Source organism: Danio rerio, chromosome 15, assembly GCF_052040795.2.
Source record: "Danio rerio strain M-AB ecotype USA chromosome 15, GRCz13ab, whole genome shotgun sequence".
NCBI lineage: Eukaryota > Metazoa > Chordata > Actinopteri > Cypriniformes > Danionidae > Danio > Danio rerio.
Window position 1 is genome coordinate 24,814,990 of NC_141035.1, and position 18,773 is coordinate 24,833,762.

The following is an 18,773-nucleotide window of genomic DNA, read 5'->3' on the forward strand; positions in this document are numbered from 1 at the left end:
TTTGCAAGCTGAGACTTCTCATCTCAGACTTGCAATGTCAGACACAATCACTCAATGGTGCTAGTTACCTCAAAATGAAGGGTAGGGTTAGGGGCGGGGTTAGGTGTAGGCATTGAAAGCATTGCATGCAGCTCACCTTGCAACTGCAACAAAGTCTGCACCCAGACCCCTCTCGAATTGTGAGATGTTGTTGATATCTCATAGTTGGTGAAACATACACTTGCAGATTTGAAGAGAAATTTTTAATTGAATTGTTAACTTTAATTGGCCAGATTAAGAACACACTGGGCCCTGGGGCTATAGCAAACACCTGGGTCCCTTTATTCTACCACAAAAACGTTTTTCAAACATAAAGCCAGAAATATGAAGTTAGAATATTTCTATACTAAAATGAATGATCACCTTATAGCAACATAACATTATTAATTAATACTAAAAAAATATATTATTTCTATTAAACAAGTTCGCAAAGTGAAAGTGATATCAAAAGACTACAGGATTACAAGGCCTGGTACAACATGAATGTGGCACCAGTTTCAATTACAGTGGAGACTTATTGCCTAGACAAAAATTTGAAAATAGGAATAGAAAATACCTACGTCCTGATAACATTAATGCGCTTTAATACGCTAGAGTTCCTCAAGGCACCAGCAGTTTTTTTTTCTCTCGGTGGCCTGCTGTGCATCAGATCATCGACGCCCCCCCCCCCTCTGATGATTTTTGTCATGAGAGAGATCTTCTCAATTTTTAAGCCATAAATTTAATAGCATTCTTCCTCTTTCTTATTCTCTGCCATTATTCAATCTTACTGATCTCTTGAGTTGAGAAAAATACACTCTTTCTTTCGTCCTAAAATGAGTTCAGCGGGGACTTGCGCTTTGTAAGGGATGTTCTCAGAGCACTTTAATCAGCGGCCTGTATTTGCCTTTCTTCTGTCTCTAATCTCTGAACTTTGAGAGGCAATTACCAGACAAAACAAAGAGTCCTTTTTAATAAAAGAGAAGCATAGCACTCCTGCAAGTACTGTCATAAGCCCAGAAGGACACATTGGTGATGTTGATACAGGCAGGTGGATCAAAATATACAGCGCTGAGGTGAGAGAAGCCTGCAGGACTAGAAAATAACCCAACATTCATTTGTTTTCAGATGTTGTCTCCCGGGACCACTTTACAAATGTCAGCCCCGAGGCTTAGAGCGGACTCTGTCTCTGTAGCAATGAATGGAAAGGTCTGTCGGATGGATTTTTCGTTAAATGCGAAATGGTAGGACCACGACCCCACAAAACAAAAGCTGTCTGTAGATCCCCTAAACGCGTCGTTTAACACTACGAATGGCATTGTGAGAGAAGTCTTACCTGCAGTGTTTATGTTTGCTGCAATCCAAATTAAGCTAAAGCACTGCACTCTTGTGGTCAAACAACTCATAGCAAAAAAGTAGCCTATTTGGAAACTTGGGAAGTTGAAATAAACTATACACTATTATTTACTCCTAACTTTAAAATAGGCTATTTTTTAGCCTTCTTTTTTATAACTATGCTGGGTTTGTATTAATAAATAGGGGTGAGCGGGGACGAATTTAACGCGGGACGAAAGCAACAAAGCGATTTTCTCGAAGCCCTTACAACATTTTCTTTCCAGCGCATTCAGAATGCAACCCTTGTTGCAACTGCCAAAAATAAGTTTATTTCGGGACCTTATTTTTCCCTTCCACATTAGAGTTTGCAGTAATTCAGATGTTTAAAAAAATCATGCATATTGCCAAATAATAAAACAAATATTTAAAAATTATATACAATTGTAACTATTTGCATTGTTGGAACTGTAATTTAAAATGAAAACGCAGTTTAATATTTTTGCAAAAATAAAGGACTTGTTTGCAGTTGATATTAACAAGGTCACGGTCAGATATATTTAAAATAAACAAGATTAAGCCAGTAAATCTACTGTATTACCGTTGTGTTACTTTTGACCCACCCGTGTGTTACTTTTGACCCTGCGTATGGAGTCAAAAGTCAAAACTTTTGGTTAAAGTTATATGGAGTTGTTCTACAAAATAACACCTGATTTTGATAGACCACTCTTGTGAGTCAGTAACCACAGCAAAAATATATTTCTGCTAAAACATTATCTTTTAAAATCAGGTTTTAATGAATAATGTTACTTTTATCCCCACTCTCCCCTACGTAGCCCATAGACGGTGTTATGAATTTGTGACTATCAATTTATTTACGTTTTGACAGATTTTGCCTTAATTTTTCGAAACCAAAAATTATTGTGAATATCAAATTCTCAACAATGGTACCTGAAAAGTCTGTTTATTTAAAAAAAAAAATGAAAAAAAAAGAGTACCCATCGAGTTCACTTACAGTGTCAAGTGTCGTGCAGTAGTTACAGAGCATGAACTACAGAGGGAGACAAAGACCACTTGCTGATAAAACAGCTTTGCTTATTTGGAGTATTAAATATTTATTATCTAATTGTATGCAAACTATTTAGTGACTGCATGTATAAGGCAACACTTTATTATACAGTGTTATCCTAAAAAGTAGGCTACTTAACCCTACTTATATAAGTACATGTTGGTAGTTATTACATGTTTGTGAAGTCTAACCAATTTCAAGTGTATAGCCAAGATTAACACGAAGTCAATCTTTTGTATTTTGAATGCATTGTCTGGTTTATTATACAAGACAAGCTTTGACAAGTGATGATCAGCTCCATCATAACAGGGTAGAGCAAGCTGGCAATGACCTATATAAAACAGTGCAAAAGGCTAAGTTAACAGTGAGACAAGCCTGCACCACTGGAGAAAAAGATTATAAAATCCCACTCTAGAAATTCATAAAAGCAACAGTAGAATAAAGTAAACACGAACATGTAGTCAGTTGTTATTCTAACAAATAATTAGATTTTGTTGGTACTGTCAACATATCAGTCTATCTGAAATGAAAAAAAATATTTTAAAAATGTATATATAGATCTGAATATCGCTGAACAAAAACAAAAGGCTGCAATGTGGATAAAACTGCTGTCGAATCCAGTCAAAGAATGTCATAATTATATCATTGCTGCAAGATCGTTCAAAATGCAACCTTTCTGCAAATGCAATGACACCATGGGCCACATTTACTAAACAGAGAAGCTTTCTGCAGATGCTTCCACTAATGATAGGAAAATTATAGAACTTAGACCAAAAGCAGCTCACATGAAATATTATGTGGTTTGGTAATCAATATGTTAGAATTATGTATTTTCCCATAATCCAAGTAATAGATTGTACTGTAAGTCTCTCTACAACACATGCTTTCTGTTCTAAGTATTCTTCCAGCAGCTACAGCAATGAATCCAACATGTTAGGCATAAAATGTGTACCCACCCCACCCTTGCATTTTTTGGGGCGGTTAAATGATGGTATAATTAGCAGTCAGGCTGGTCACAAAGATTTTAAGCTTGATTTTTATTGTCAATTGTATTGTCAATTTTTTTTTTTTTGTTCATTTATTCACAATCAATCAATCTTATCTTGTCACTATTTTTATTTACATTAAATAATTGCAGTTTGTAAATTAGTTGGGAATTCCCAATTCATTGGGAATTGTTATTTTATTTGAACAGACCCTCTCTTAACATGCTCACAGCACTCATATTCTGACAGGCGTTTCGGCTAGAAAGCAGGATCGCGGAGGAAACTGAGTTGCATTGCTTGTCTTATTTCTACTTCTTTTAATAGTAATTTGATCAGCTGTAGTTTGAAATTACAATGTTTTCTCTTAGGGCTTATTATGCGGTCTCTGTCACCATCTTGTGCATAAACATCGTCAACTGTCTTTGCTCAATGACAGGCTAATGGCCGCTAATGCACTATATCTTAGAAATTATAAATAATTAGAAATAGGCACTAAAAAGTACATTATGTTGTCTAACAGCAGAAATGTTTGTAAAACTGTAGAGTGTCCTCTTTTTGTTGCTGTATGTCGGCGGAGTAATCGGCTATCAGCCAATCAGAGTCAAGAACCAGACAAAACTGTTGTGTGTGTGTGTGTGTGTGTGTAATATATATATATATATATATATATATATATATATATATATATATATATATATATATATATCATTTTGAGTGAAAATATCCCTTTAATGTCAACAAAATCATTGCGCTGTTAGTAAATCTGGCCCATGCATTCAATCGCACAAAAACCATTCGCAACTGTACACAATATTTCCTCATTTACATACCACAGTTTCACTTATTATTAATCGCAAAGTTGCAAATAGCTGATTGACTTTAAGCATCTTTTCAAATAAATAACACAAAATACTATATTGAGAATCCTTGTATAGAAAACACGACAATAAAAACCAAGTTTCGTCTAATTCTATCAAAAGAGTAAGAACAGCGTATAACAAAGAGGGAAAGGCTCAGGTGGGAATCGTGATGACAGTGATTTAGAAAAGTGCGTGTGTAGGCAGTATGATAGCTCTTCAGCTCTTGTGTCTCTGCTAAGGCGAGAGTTGAGGACAGACACATAAAAATCCTAGTCAGTCTGAGATTAACCTCCGCTGAGACAGCGCAAGATAATGAACCAGTCCAGAGTTTCTTCCACACGTCACATTATCAAGACAACAGGGATTTGATTTGGCAGGTTTCCTGGTTTCTCAGAGCAGCTCTTGGAGAGATTTTGGAGGGCAGGATAAGAGCCTGCTCTTTATAAACCGGTTAATAAAAGTTGTCAGTACCTGGAAAAGAGAGGTTTTTAGGTTTGATTAGCTGGCAGATTTGTACCAAAAATAAAATAAAATAAAATAAATCATTGCAACTGAACTTTTATTTCAGATTTGTGTGTATACCAAAAAGCCAGGTGTATGTAGAAAAATCATTTGCATTTGATGACATACTTTAAAATTATTTAAGGAACAGTGCAGTAATCAAATTACTTAATAAATGTAATGTAATGATAACACAATATATATATATATGTGTGTGTGTGTGTGTGCGTGCGTGCGTGCGTGCGTGCGTGTGTGTGTGTGTACTCACTGGCCGCTTTATTAGAAACACCTGTCCAACTGCTCATTAACGCAAATTTCTAATCAGCCGATCACATGGCAGCCATTCAATGCATTTAGACATGTAGACATAGTCAAGTCGATCAGCTTCAGTTAAAAATGAGAGTCAGAATAGAGAAGAGAGGTGATTTAAGTGACTTTGGACATGGCATGGTTGTTGGTGCCAGACGGACTGGTCTGAGTATTTCATAAACTGCTGATGGTCCAAAAAAGAGAAAATATCCATGGGGGCAAATGTCTCGTTGATGCCAGAGGTCAGAGGAGAATGGCCAGACTGGTTCGAGCTGATAGAAAGGCAACAGTAACTCAAATAATCACCCATTACAACCGTTGTATGCAGAAGAGCATTTCTGAATGCGTAACACGTTGAACCTTGAGTCAGATGGGCTACAGCAGCAAAAGACCACACCGGGTGCCACTCCTGTCAGCTAAGAACAGGAAACTGAGGCTACAATTCGCACAGACTCACCAAAATTGGATAATAGAAGATTGGAAAAACGTTGCCTGGTCTGATGAGTCTCGATTTCTGCTGCAACATTCGGATGGTAGGGTCAGAATTTGCATCACGGATGTGCAGCCGACAAACCTGCAGCAACTCTACGATACTATCATGTGAATATGGACCAAAAATTTTTAGGAATATTTCCAGTACCTTGTTGAATCTATGCCACGAAGGATTAAGGCAGTTCTGAAGGCAAAAGTTTGCTCAACACAGTGCTGGTAAGGTGTACCTAATAAAGTGGCCAGTGAGTGGAATGTATATACTACCTAGTCAGTATGGTTTTCAAATTCTAACCATCAGAAGAGTTAAGCAAATAATACTTGGTGTATTTGTAGCATAGGAACAAGTGAGAACCTTTGTTATCCTGACCAGCTGTTATTTATATTTAAAAAAGCTAGCTTTAAAAAAAGTGTTTTCAGACCTTTGTATAATAAGACAAATGTAAACAAATTACTCAAACACATACCAAACAAATCCAGTAAACCAGAAAAACAGAGAATCTCTAAAGGGGTCTCTAATTTTTGCATCATATCCGTTGCATTATGTTATGCACACACATTATTTCAGTTAAGAATTAGTGCAGCTTTTATAATTGCAGTAATAAATGCACTTCCACGCCATTTAAACCATATTTCTTGGACAATCTACTCTGTGCTCCATCGTAGGAGGATGTTAAGCAATCTCTCCTAACAAAAAAAGTCCACCTCAAATTACAAATCACTCCAGTTCTGGTTAAGCATATCAGATAACATTGCAGGAAACTGCACAGAATTCAAAAAAGAAAGAAGAAGGAAATGATGAATGGATCCACATCATATCACAGCTATCTGTGCATTCTCATATTCCAAATCACTTTAAACAATGTAAAAATCATTGATCGAGGGGATTTACAAAGAGAACAAACCCTGACCCCAGCATTAGCGCTGCTGTACTTCAGCTCTCATTGAATTATCTGGAGAGGTCAGCAGAGGTTAGTACAGTAATTGCTGGACAGATATGAACAGAGGAGAGGATGAGCTCCAGTGGATGAGCATGTTAAGAGAGGATGAGGAAAGGCAGAAACAGACAGCGATGGTGGAGGGTTCTAGTCAGCTACTCGGGATGAGTGGGAAACTGTTGATGATGGTTCTAATGTGGTAAATTCAAAAATACCGTATGGTGAGTGACTTTTATTCCGTTACAGCAGGGCCCGGGTTTTCTTTATTTTCAGAGGGAATGGCTAAGTAGTCTGTCCTGTAGACACATAGGTACAAAAGAAAAATGCAAAAGAGTCGAGGCCTCTTCAGCAAAGCAGCAGTTGGGACAGCAACTACCATCAACACTTTAGAGGAATAGTTCAGCCAAAAAGATTACCGTGATCTACCAAACCTGACTGGTATTATTAGAAACACAAAAGTAAACCTATCTCTTGATTCATTATGCTTTTTTGAGTATTGTAATTGTTGGGAGACTCATCTAGCTCTTAGATTTATCAGGGAAACTAACTTATTTTAAATTATTTATTGATGTTACATGATACAAAACGTAAACTTTTGGAATCTCTCAAAAGTATTTCGCCATGAAAAAACTTTGCGTTCTCTCTTAAAATATTTGTAATTTCTCACAAAAGTATGTTGTTATTGCAAATGTACAGCATTCTTTTAGAAAAAAAATTAACTCTTGTAAAAGTATTAAATTCAATTGCATTTCCTTGTGAAACTTTTCTCTTCTGATATAAATTTTGATTGTCCATCAAATATATAAAATATTTCCATTCTCCTGAAAAGTATTGTGCTCTCCCAAGAAACATTGCAATCAATCACAAAATCATGGAAATAGCTCTGCGCAAAGATTCTTCACGTCATTTTTTTCATCTGCGAAACATTGCCAAACTTCGTCCCATGCTTCCCTTTTCTGTTGCTGAAAAATTCATAAACAGCTTAAATTTTCCCATATTGACTATTGTAACCCTTTACTGGCTGGACTTCCAAACGCTACCCTAAACAAGTTACAATTTGTACAAAATTCACTGGCTTCCTGTCAGTTTCGAACTGATTTTAAAATCTTCATGCTTGCGTACAATTTTTATTTGAGCTTTTAATGCTATACACTCCTAGACGTGCTTTACGCTCGTCTGATGCTGGTCTTTTAACTGCTCGGTCAATGCGGCTAAAATCTATGGGAGGCCAGGCATTGTGAAATTGTGAAACTCTTTACCCTCTGATATTCTCAACGCAGAAGTCTAGAGTTTAAATAATCTCTTAAAACTGACTTTTTTAGGGTAGCTTTAATTTGACTTTTATATTATTTTAGATCTTTTACTATTATTGTTTTTCATCTTTTTTTATTACTATTTTATTACTTTTTTTGCATTCATCCTTGTGTCTTTTACTGCTGTACATTTTATGTCTGTAAAGTGCCTTGAGATGCTACTTTTAAAGGCGCAATACAAAAATAAAGCAATATAATTATATATATAAAAAAAAAATGAAAAAAAAAACAGATCAGGATGACAATTTCCATCTTTTTGGCTGAGCTATCTCTATATTACTTAATGACTGAATATTGAGTGATTTAGAAGTTTAGAGATCTTCATGTTTACATCTGCTGGCAGAGTGAGGACATCAATATAATCACAAATTTAAATAAATAACTGACAAACAAATCAACAAGAAATGACTGACAACAAATTAAACCATGGTAAAGAAGGAGCCAGAAGAGAAGAGAGGTTTAAAAAATTACCCACTGTTGTGTCATATGACAGTAAGAGATCAATGAGTATTGATTTAGATGTAGGTAAGCCTGACGGGCCACTGCTTTATTTACCATCTGCACTACATGACTGATGGGCTCACAGTAATGCACGCTTTTAAAGCACTCATTATCCATGTGTGTGTGTATGTGTGTGGGCATGGATGGATGGCTATATTTGCGTGTCATGATAGTCTATCTTCCAGGAAAACAAACCAATCTCTAGAATAAAGTAGAAAATTCATCACTAATGATTGAACGTTATAGTTGTGCAAGAACATGTTTTGTCCACCTGTCAAAAAGATCCTCGATATGCCTACAATAACATTATCATATAATTTAGAGGTTGATTAGTTGATCTTTTTTGGCGGATTAATCGGGCCTGATAGTCAGAACAAACGTTATCTACATGTTTTCATATCTATATAAAGTAAGCAATTTGTTGATTACATGCTGCAGTAGCAGAGAAAAATACAGTGCTTGTAAGGCTAAGACACCACTAATATTATAATATCTCAAACAGTTAAAATTGTGGAAAAATACAAAGTCAAATCATTTAGTGATAATTATTATTTTTATTATTGCCTGTTTGTGTTATTTCACTTCTACCCCTTTCACTTATTGACATTTATGCATTTGTTAGTCGGCTTAGTTAACATGACATTGATCATTTTTGCTAATGTGATATACTGTATTGTGCATGGTGTGGACATAAAAAGGCATTTCAATCAAAGATCATGCAGTTGTCTTTTTTTTTTTTGTCTTCGCCAATCCCATTTCAAAATATTGTATGCTTTAATATGCAATCTTATTAACTAAAGTGAAGGCCATTTAAAAGGCCATTATTACAATTCGAAGCTTCTGATCTTTAAACATTAAAAGAGAACTAGAAATGGATTAAATAGTACTTGAATCTGTTGCATTTCTTTAACAGAACTGGATCAAAGTTTAAACTGGTTTGATATTTTAAATGTTGTTTTATTTGTTACTGACAAGCTGTTTCACATATCTAAAATGTGTTTGAAGTGTTTTTACCATTATTTTGTATGTTAAAACGATTTGTATTTATTTAGCATGCTACTATTGTTTTCTCCTCAATTTGATTAATTGAGTATGTTTTACAATGTTAAAATGTTAGTTCACCCAAAAATTTCAATTCTACTGTTAATTACTCCCGAGTACTTCTGAGACCTTTGTTCATCTTCAGAACACAAGTTAAGATGTTTTAGGTGAAATCTGAGAGCTTCCTCATCCTCCACAAACAGCAAAGTTCCAGACTCGTTCAAAAGCCCCCCAAAACAGACCATGCATATGCCTTCAGTTATTTGTTTGGAATATTATAATAATAGCCGGCAGCTAGCTCTCTGCAACTCTCACATGGTCGCCCACTGAAGCTAAGCAGGGCTGCGCCCGGTCAGTACCTGGATGGGAGACCACATGGGAAAGCTAGGTTGCTCCCGGAAGTGGTGTTAGTGAGGCCAGCAGGGGGCGCCCAACCTGCGGTCTGTGTGGGTCCTAATGCCCCAGTATAGTGACGGGGACGCTATACTGCTCAGTGAGCGCTGTCTTTCGGATGAGACGTTAAACCGAGGTCCCGACTCTCTGTGGTCGTTAAAAATCCCAGGATGTTCCCATTGAACCCCTTAGGCATATGTGTGTTGTAAGGATGTTTTTGGTATTTTTCTGGACTTTGAACGAGACGGGAATTGCTTTCTATGGTGAATGAGAGAGCTCTCAGATTGCATCTGTGGGTGAACTAGCACTTTTTTTTACCATTGATAACTATCATTATTGTTATTAGCATAAATATTGCAAAAATGCTATACTCACGCAGTGTCCTGTGCTTGCTCGTCAGATTTGGAGATCTTCCTGTAGCAGTAGACCATCTCCACCAGCAGCCAGAAGGTGAGGAACACCAGCAGCACATACATCATGATCTCAGAGTACAGCGCCGTGATGTCTGCACTCGCTGGGAAAATGAGAGGGAATTTGAGCAATCAGTTGAGCAATCAGAGGACGTCTGTCAGACTGATGCCGTGTAATGACTTCATCCAGAAAGTGACGAAAATCTCAAGTGTACTAGAAATGAGGACAAGAGTGCACAATGCATGAGTGGGCAAGTGAAATTATAGCCGCACCGCTTTGATTCACTAGGAGAGATACTGAAGCCATTTCAGGTTAACAGGATCTAAATGCGCTAGTAAAACGTGTGCAGCTATAAGTCGCTTAAGAAATGCAGATCATGCTTTGCATCCTTGTGAAACATTTGCAATGCAACTAGTGTCATATAACAGTTTCAGCTTTCTTTATGTCTTTTTTAAAAACATTTTTTGTTATATGAACAAATGCACAAAACTGCACTAGCATTTATAGATAATATGTAAAGAATCAAAATGAACTGTGTTTATTATTAGGTAGAGTTTACTTTATTTGAAAGTGGCCATATGATGCTATTTTTTGTTTCTAGGATAAACCTAAAAACACATTTTTAATAATATGCAGTACATAGTGCATATTATTGCAGAACCTCTTTTGCCAGTCTGTCTGAAAACACTCGTTCAAGTGCAAGATGGAAATGTAACAGCCCTTACCAAATTTGCTAGTTTCAGCTTTCGAGACTTCTGTAAGCAAAAACAGTTAACAATGACATTGCTTTTACTTAATCAGTTTGAGCTGTAACTGACTAAAGCCTTAATTCTTCCTTTTTATTTTATTGCATGCTTTGGGCAGCACTATGCTAAAATCTAAAATGATTATATTAAGCAAAATTTCTTGTCGTTGATCAATGCATTGTTTTCATAGGACCAAATTCAACTCAAAACTGAAAACGCTATCCAGTTAAGTTATAGAGACCAGAAAACAGCTTAAAAATCTATAGGAAAACTGTGTAAACTAAACATTCGTGAAAATGGGGTATGAGTATGCAGCTCTGTAGAATTTGTACATGCATAAATAGATTAACTAATGAAAAACATTACACAGCATTATATGGCCTCTTTAGATGTAAGTCATTCAACCCAGGCTCATTCTGAAAATGTACCGCTATATACATTTCGGGAGAGCACCAAATGCTTCCAAGGAGGAATGCTTTTTTGCAGTTTTGCAATCCACCAGAGGCCGCTGTGTACACTTTTTGAGATCTCATATTTTTCTCGCAAGTGCCATTTACGCATGCATTTTCCACGTAAATCCACCAGAGGCCGCTGTCGCCTGACTGACTGACTAAATAAATGAATGACTGACTGATCGTCTGATCTACCCTCCTCCTTCCCTAAACCCAACCAATAGTGTTTTAAAAAGCAATGATTGACCAGCGCCCGCCCACTTCTCTAAACCCAATCGGCAATTTTCAAAAGCAGTCCAAAAAAAGAAAATCCCTTGCCTGATTTTTACCATGTTTTCAGATTTTACCACATTATCACCCTGTTATTAACTTTTTTTTTTTGGCTTCTGTTATTGTCTTACCCGCTTTCTGACACCGTTCTTCGCAGACTCAAACCCCGTCATTGTGGTGAACTCCTCTCTATGTCTCAAATCCGCCGTCGTACATCGCAAGCCACTGGACAAAATGGTAACTGCAGGAAAGCGGTCCTTATGGAGGTAAGCGGCCAGCTGGTAAGCATGAAAAGGAACGGCATCATACCGCCCAGAGCGCTCGTTCTAAAGACGAAATGCAGCCATACGTACTTCTCCAGAAATGTATATAGGTCTATGTTTTCAGAATGAGCCTATGTTAAAGTCATTTGTTTAGTCAGTAGTTTATTAGGTATAAATGGATGGAAAAATAAACCTTAAAGGGCTATTTCACCCCAAAATGATAATTTTGAGGTGAAAGACCTTTGTTTGTCTTCAGAACACAAATTAAGATATTTTAAATGAAATCAGAGAGTTCCCCCATTCTCCATAAACCCTAACAGTCATCAAAAGTCCAGAAAAGGAACACAATTTATTGTCAAAACATTCCATGGGACTTCAGTGGTTAAACTGTAATCATACGAAACTCCAAAAACAACATTTATGGTTCTTTTTCTAGACTTTAAGTGTCTTAGGACCATTGCTGACTATGGAGGAGGGGGAAGCTCTCTGATTTCATCTAAAATAATCTTAATTTGTGTTCCAATATCTCAGAGGTCTCATGGGGTTGTAATGACATGGGTTTGAGTAACTAATTCATAACAGAATGTTCAATTTCTTTTTCTTCATGAACCAACCCCTTAATGCCTGTCCAAGAAGACGCATTACAGTAAATAATCAGTCCATAATACAATCATTCCCAGACATTTTATATCAACTTTCCTCTGAAAGACAACAAGGCTCAAAGGTTATATGAAATATAAGAGATTGTGTTCAAAAAAGCAGAGTGGTTGTGCGATCCTCAGCTTCACTCTTTAGATCAGAAGCCCACTCACATTGATATGAGTGTATTCAAAATGCATCCACTGGCTGTATTAAACTGGAACAATATGTTTTAAAAGATGAGAACCACTGTAATAATGTTAGTGCAGCACATGTGACATATTAAATTAGCAATATGTTAATAACTAATAATGAAACCTTATTTTTACAGTGTATGTCTCATGCACTGCAGTCAACATCTAAATATGGCATGGAATGTAAAAGTAGTTGTACTTTAAGTTTGTGGGTCTGGAAGGCTATTTGTGATTGAAAATATTATCTAAAGCCACCACTTAAATACAACGTTGAATATTTCTATCTGCAAACTGAGAGCACTCACAGATAGAGATAATGCATGCGCTTGCATGGTTAAGTATAGACAAATATACATTAGACAAAGTATATTTGATTAAAGCGAGAGCAAGTTCTCTGCATTCTCAGCAATCTCAGGCATTCAGAGACTAGAATACAAACCAGAATCTTTACATTACCCCCCACAACAGATTGACAGGTAAGTGGTTGTTTAGATATAGCCCTGAAAACAACTCCCTGCCTTCCAATAAGAAAGCTTAAATAACAATAAAACAGAACAAAGCACACCATTACTAGAACGACACAATGAGCATGTCAAGGCACATAATGAACCATAATGAAGGGCTGATTTTAGGGTTACAGCATGTTTGAAAATGGCCTGCAGTGCAACCATCCAAAGCACACTGCAGAGATGGGGTAATCCAATACATCCTGACAAACTGAGAAGTGTGTAGCGGTGTGTGTTGTGTTGACTTACCTCGCATGTTTACCTTCAGATTGATTCTGATGTTCTTGTTGGCGGAAAGCTTGAATGAATCAAACTCAAAGAAGCGAGTTACTTCACATTCGTATGTGCCAGTGTCGTTTAAAGTGACATTTAGGATGCTAATGGAGACGTCCTGCATGTCCTTACTGCCCGTCCATGTTACCCGACCTTTCCATTGCTCATCTACATCCTTCGGCTCCTGCGGCTCGCCGTCATACAGATAGATCTGTGTAGTGGATATGATTATGTGTCAGAAATATTTATGTATTAAACACACACACACACACACACACACACACACACACGCACACACACACACACACACACACACACTTAAAATCTAAGAGATGATCACTCACAAGTGTTCTAGTTTTGTTTTTATCTTGGCCCTTGTAAAACCACTCCACTTTGGTGGTAGCCAGGATTTCCTCTCGTTTCATGCAGTAGATGCAGGTTAACTTCTTAACTTTGCCTACAATGGCCTCGCCGTCTGATGGCACATCCACACACACCAGCCTGACCTCCACCACTGAGAAAACACAGAGAGGATTATCACATATTGCCACATTCATAACCCATCACAAAGATGCCATTTAAATTTATCTCAGTTAGAAATCTGTCTATCTATCTATCTGTCTATCTATCTGTCTATCTATCTGTCTATCTATCTATCTATCTATCTATCTATCTATCTATCTATCTATCTATCTATCTATCTATCTATCTATCTATCTATCTATCTATCTATCTATCTATCTATCTATCTATCTTTCTATCTGTCTGTCTGTCTGTCTGTCTGTCTGTCTGTCTGTCTGTCTGTCTGTCTGTCTGTCTGTCTTTTTTACCTTCAACCCCTAGTGTTGAAAGCCTTGACTTATTTACAGTTTTTCTCAATTGCTTTGCCACATTCTTCAAAACAGTCTTAACATTCTCAAAACTGAGTACAAATCTCAAAACTGTTTAATGGAATTTCAGAACTTTATTCCATGTCTGCAAAATGTAGTTACCCATCCAAAACGTTTAATTCATGCTTCAAAACCTAGTTATCATGTCAGTAATTTGGCCAAGGCCACCAAAACATAAAGTGTATTTGTCATTATGTGAGCCACACTGCTCAAAATGATTAGCTGTTTTTTCACCATGACGGTCAACCATGGAAGTTAAGGTTTAAAAAAGTCTGATATTTGTTGAAAAGAGTGAACAGTACATAACACAATTGTATCCATACAGTACATTTATTTGTGTACAAATGTATTACACGCAAAGTGCAATACTGCTTGTCCAATTACTGTATTGTATATTTCATATTTCCTATGTTACCACGAATACACAAAAAAACTACAAAATATCATCCATGATAAAATATTCTTGGTCTACATTCTGTCGCTCTTGTTTGCCTTGTCAGAGATTCCACTTCTTCCAATTGCGTTTCCATAAGCATTTTGCTACAGTTCAGGACTTTGAATGTAGTGATTGTGCTGTGGGTAATCGATATATTTGGTACTAGATATGATGAATAGATACACAAATTGTATTGCAACTAAGGTCATTTACCAATTTAGCAGACAAACAATGTCAACATTTGATACTTTGATGTTAACGTGCATATACAAATGTTTGATAATTGAATTAACAGTTTTGAATGTGATGGCTTACACAATGAAAAATGACTGAGAAGCTGTGAAGAGTTTGACAGTTTAAATGGGAATTGACTTACTAGTTTTGATCAACAGGCCACATGCAATCCGTTTTTTTGTCCAAACTACAGAAAATTGTACTTGCTGTTTGCAGACATGTGCCAAAGCATTTGCGATTTTCTTAAATCAATAAGACATGACACTGACGTGAACAATAAGCTAATTGTTCAGGGGTCTACACTTATTGTTTTGAAAACTAAAAATTTCAATCAAGAATTGTGCCAAAGCAGGTGAGAAAAACTTTAATGTCTTCATTTGAAAAGTAATTGGTATTTACTATGATATTTTTATTATTTATTTTAATGTAGATATATGGCATTGGAATAGAGTAATAATTTAAATAAGGTTTATGTTTCTTTAAGTTTGTTGTGTTTCTTATGCTTTAGATGTCTGAATTTCCTTAACAATTAAACTATCCATCCATCCATCCACCCATCCATCCGTCCATCTACAGTTGAAGTAAGAGTTATTAGCCCAACTACCCCCCCCTTTTTTTTTTATATTTTCCAAATTATGTTTAACAGAGCAAGGAAATTTTCACAATATGTCTGATAATATTTTTTCTTCTGGAGAAAGTCTTATTTGTTTTATTTTGGCTAGAGTAAAAGCAGTTTTTAATTAAAAAAAATGTTTTAAGGTCAAGATTATTAGCTCCTTTAAGCTATATATTTTATCAATAGTCTACAGAACACAAACCATCATTATACAATAACTTGCCTAATTACCCTTACCAGCCTAGTTAACCTAATTAACCTAGTTAAGCCTTCAAATGTCACTTTAAGCTGTATAGAAGTGTCTTGAAAAATATCTAGTCAAATATTATTTACTGTCATGATGGCAAAAAAAAAAAAAAAAAAATCAGTTATTAGAAATGATTTATTAAACTATTATGTTTAGAAATGTGTTTTAAAAAACTCTCTCCGTTAAACAGAAATTGGGGAATAAAACAAACAGGGGGGCTAATAATTCAGACTTTAACTGTATGTCTTACATAACAATTGAATCTTACTTGGCCTTTAAAATGTAAGCCTAACACCTTTTCCAAAAACTGCACATACTTAATGGAGGTCAATTAAATCTGAGGCAGAGATTTCCCATAGGAGCACCAAAGCATAAGAAACAGAGACAGAAAGGGAGAGAGAGAAAGATCATTATACATTACGAGCTCCAAATTCCAGAAAGAGCTCAGAGCACACTGTCTCCTGGTCAGGCAAAAACATATCTCATAGGCACATGCTTAATACTGAAAGCGGGAACATGCCGGAACATGAACAGAGCAGAGGCCAGGGTGATGCCTCGGCGATGTGAAGATTGTTCTGGAGTGTTTGCTCGATGGTGAACATAACCTCCCTGCCATTGTTGAAATAGAGGCCATCTTACATAACTCGCAGCCTCAAGCACAAGCTGTCAACACTGATCGCGCCTTTTCTGTTTGAAGGGTCATATGGGCCAATGGAAACACCAAATGTAGCTGTCCAGCCCATAAGCACAGACAATGTATAATGACTAGTTGTGACATACTTCGCTACTGGTCAAAGGCTGCAAACTTAGTGGCAGATGAAATACAATGCTAAATCTATTTCTAAACATATTATTCTGATAACAGCAGACTGAGAGGCAGTGTGAGTCAGTGACACTTATGATGCTGTTTACATCTGAATCAGTGCCATCTCTGTATGGAAAAACTGTATTTTTGTTGAAATGCCACATTTGTGACTCATAATGTGCAAAAAAACATACCTCAAACTAGGGCTTGATCAATAAATTATTTGATATTAAATCACAATAAAATTATTGATCTAAGAGCCAATTACACTGCAGCAATGTGCAACAATGGGAGTCTAAAAGTGTGTTAATATTAGAGATTGGCCACTGAAAACTTATTGAGTGGAAATGTTATTTAATTTATTGGACTCTCTAATTTTGGTGGCTTTAGTCATTATTGGGGTACTCTTTTAAATCTAGAAGCATTAAGAACTTATATAGAAATATATATGAAAAGGTCAGATGCAAAAACCTCCAAACACCATCTAAAATTTTCAGTTTAAATGAACATTTTTCTCAGGCTCTTGTGTGCAGGATCAGCAATTTTACTTATTTGGTGATGAATAGGTGTTTTTCGTTGCCTTTAAAGTGGAATAACTGACGTAAACATAGGAGATAGAGAAAAATGCTCATTAAATTATTAAAAGAAATTTCACACAGTATTTAGACGCTTTTGCATCTGAACTCTTCATATTGTTATCGTTCAATATGTAAAATGATTATCAAGATTGCATTTTTGCCATATCGCCCAGCCCAACCTCAGACACTGCCTGTGCTAATGCTCTGATCTACAAAGTTGTCTAAATGGTTTCTGTATAAATGATCCTTAATGCCAAAGAATGGTGTCTTTGGAAAACATGAATTTGTATAAAAACATAGTTTAAATACTATAGCATTATGTTGTAAAATAAATAGAAAAAAAATAAAAAAAATTGGAAAATGCTGGAAAAATCATCATTTAATAAAACTACATAATTATTAATTTATACTGTTTTCTTTCTTTATTTTTTTTTATTACAAAAATGTCTATTACGTGAAGCCATTTTTCAGGCTATCATTTAAATCCAACATTTAAAAAATCAATACACTTACCAGCGAATATGAACAGCAATAGCAAATGCAATACAAGCCTCCCGTGAGTTTCCATGCTGGGAGTTCTAACAACAGGGCGGCGTCTCAGACTCACTCCAGCCTTCCTGATAGTACAGTGAAAAAAAGAAAAAAAAAAGCTTATGTAAAAGAAATAAAGCCTAGATTTAAAGCCTATGTTTATTAGTATACATATATACATGCAACATTTAGATCCACGTGACTTATAGATTGAGGATTCAGAACCACGGACAGCGTCCGAAAACACGCGGTTGTCAATCACTTACTATTTACAACAACTGTTTACAACACTAACACACATCACAAAACTGTGAATGGAACAACCCGGAGCTGATATTTCATGTATGTTTGGTGGGCAGAAGGAACATTTTTATGATGTTTCCCAAAAGAAGGTTTGAGCTTTCTTACCGAGATACAAACATCCGCGAGCGCGTCAAACTAAAAGCTGACGCTGCTGCTCCATGGCGACGCTCGACAATCAAAAGACCTGTGGATCTTAACGATTCCTGTGGAAAATTCGTGCTTAATATAGAAATCCGGTGAATCCAAAACGAGCTGTTTCACAAGATGTCAGTGACGGAGGGAGGGTTTTCTTCTGCATCCACATCATAAATAGTACAGCTGCTCCATCGCCAAACCTCAGCAGCTGGAGAGAACAGAGACGCTTGCCTTTGTTTTCTTACCAAGTAGCCACTTACTCATGACAGACGTGCTCAGTGCGCATGCGCTGCTGGGTCTACTTTTAAACTGGTCTTTACAAAGTAAAGAAATGACTCGAATTCAAACTTGTTTCACTGACAAACTAAAGCGCATATGTTTAGGGTTTTTTTTCATAAGTGCTATGTTGAAATTAAACCTATTTTAAATATTATAATTTTAAACTAGTTTATTACGATATTGCATTCCAAAATAAAGTGTCTTATATTTCAGAA

The 18,773-nt window shown here is 36.2% G+C and overlaps 1 protein-coding gene across 3 annotated transcripts; it reads right to left on the bottom strand.

The window, feature by feature from the left end:
* Positions 1-2,650: 2,650 nt before the first annotated feature.
* scn3b (sodium channel, voltage-gated, type III, beta) lies at positions 2,651-18,543 on the bottom strand. Of its 3 annotated transcripts, XM_087283158.1 has the most exons (8): positions 18,250-18,514; positions 17,824-17,927; positions 13,849-14,018; positions 13,481-13,715; positions 10,126-10,264; positions 6,718-6,798; positions 4,100-4,736; positions 2,651-4,046 (listed from the first exon to the last, which is right to left on the bottom strand). In XM_087283158.1, the coding sequence occupies exons 1-6, from the start codon at positions 18,261-18,263 to the stop codon at positions 6,735-6,737; spliced, it is 726 nt and encodes a 241-aa protein (XP_087139284.1). In that variant the 5' UTR covers positions 18,264-18,514; the 3' UTR covers positions 2,651-4,046; positions 4,100-4,736; positions 6,718-6,734.
* Between the last annotated feature and the right edge of the window lie 230 nt (positions 18,544-18,773).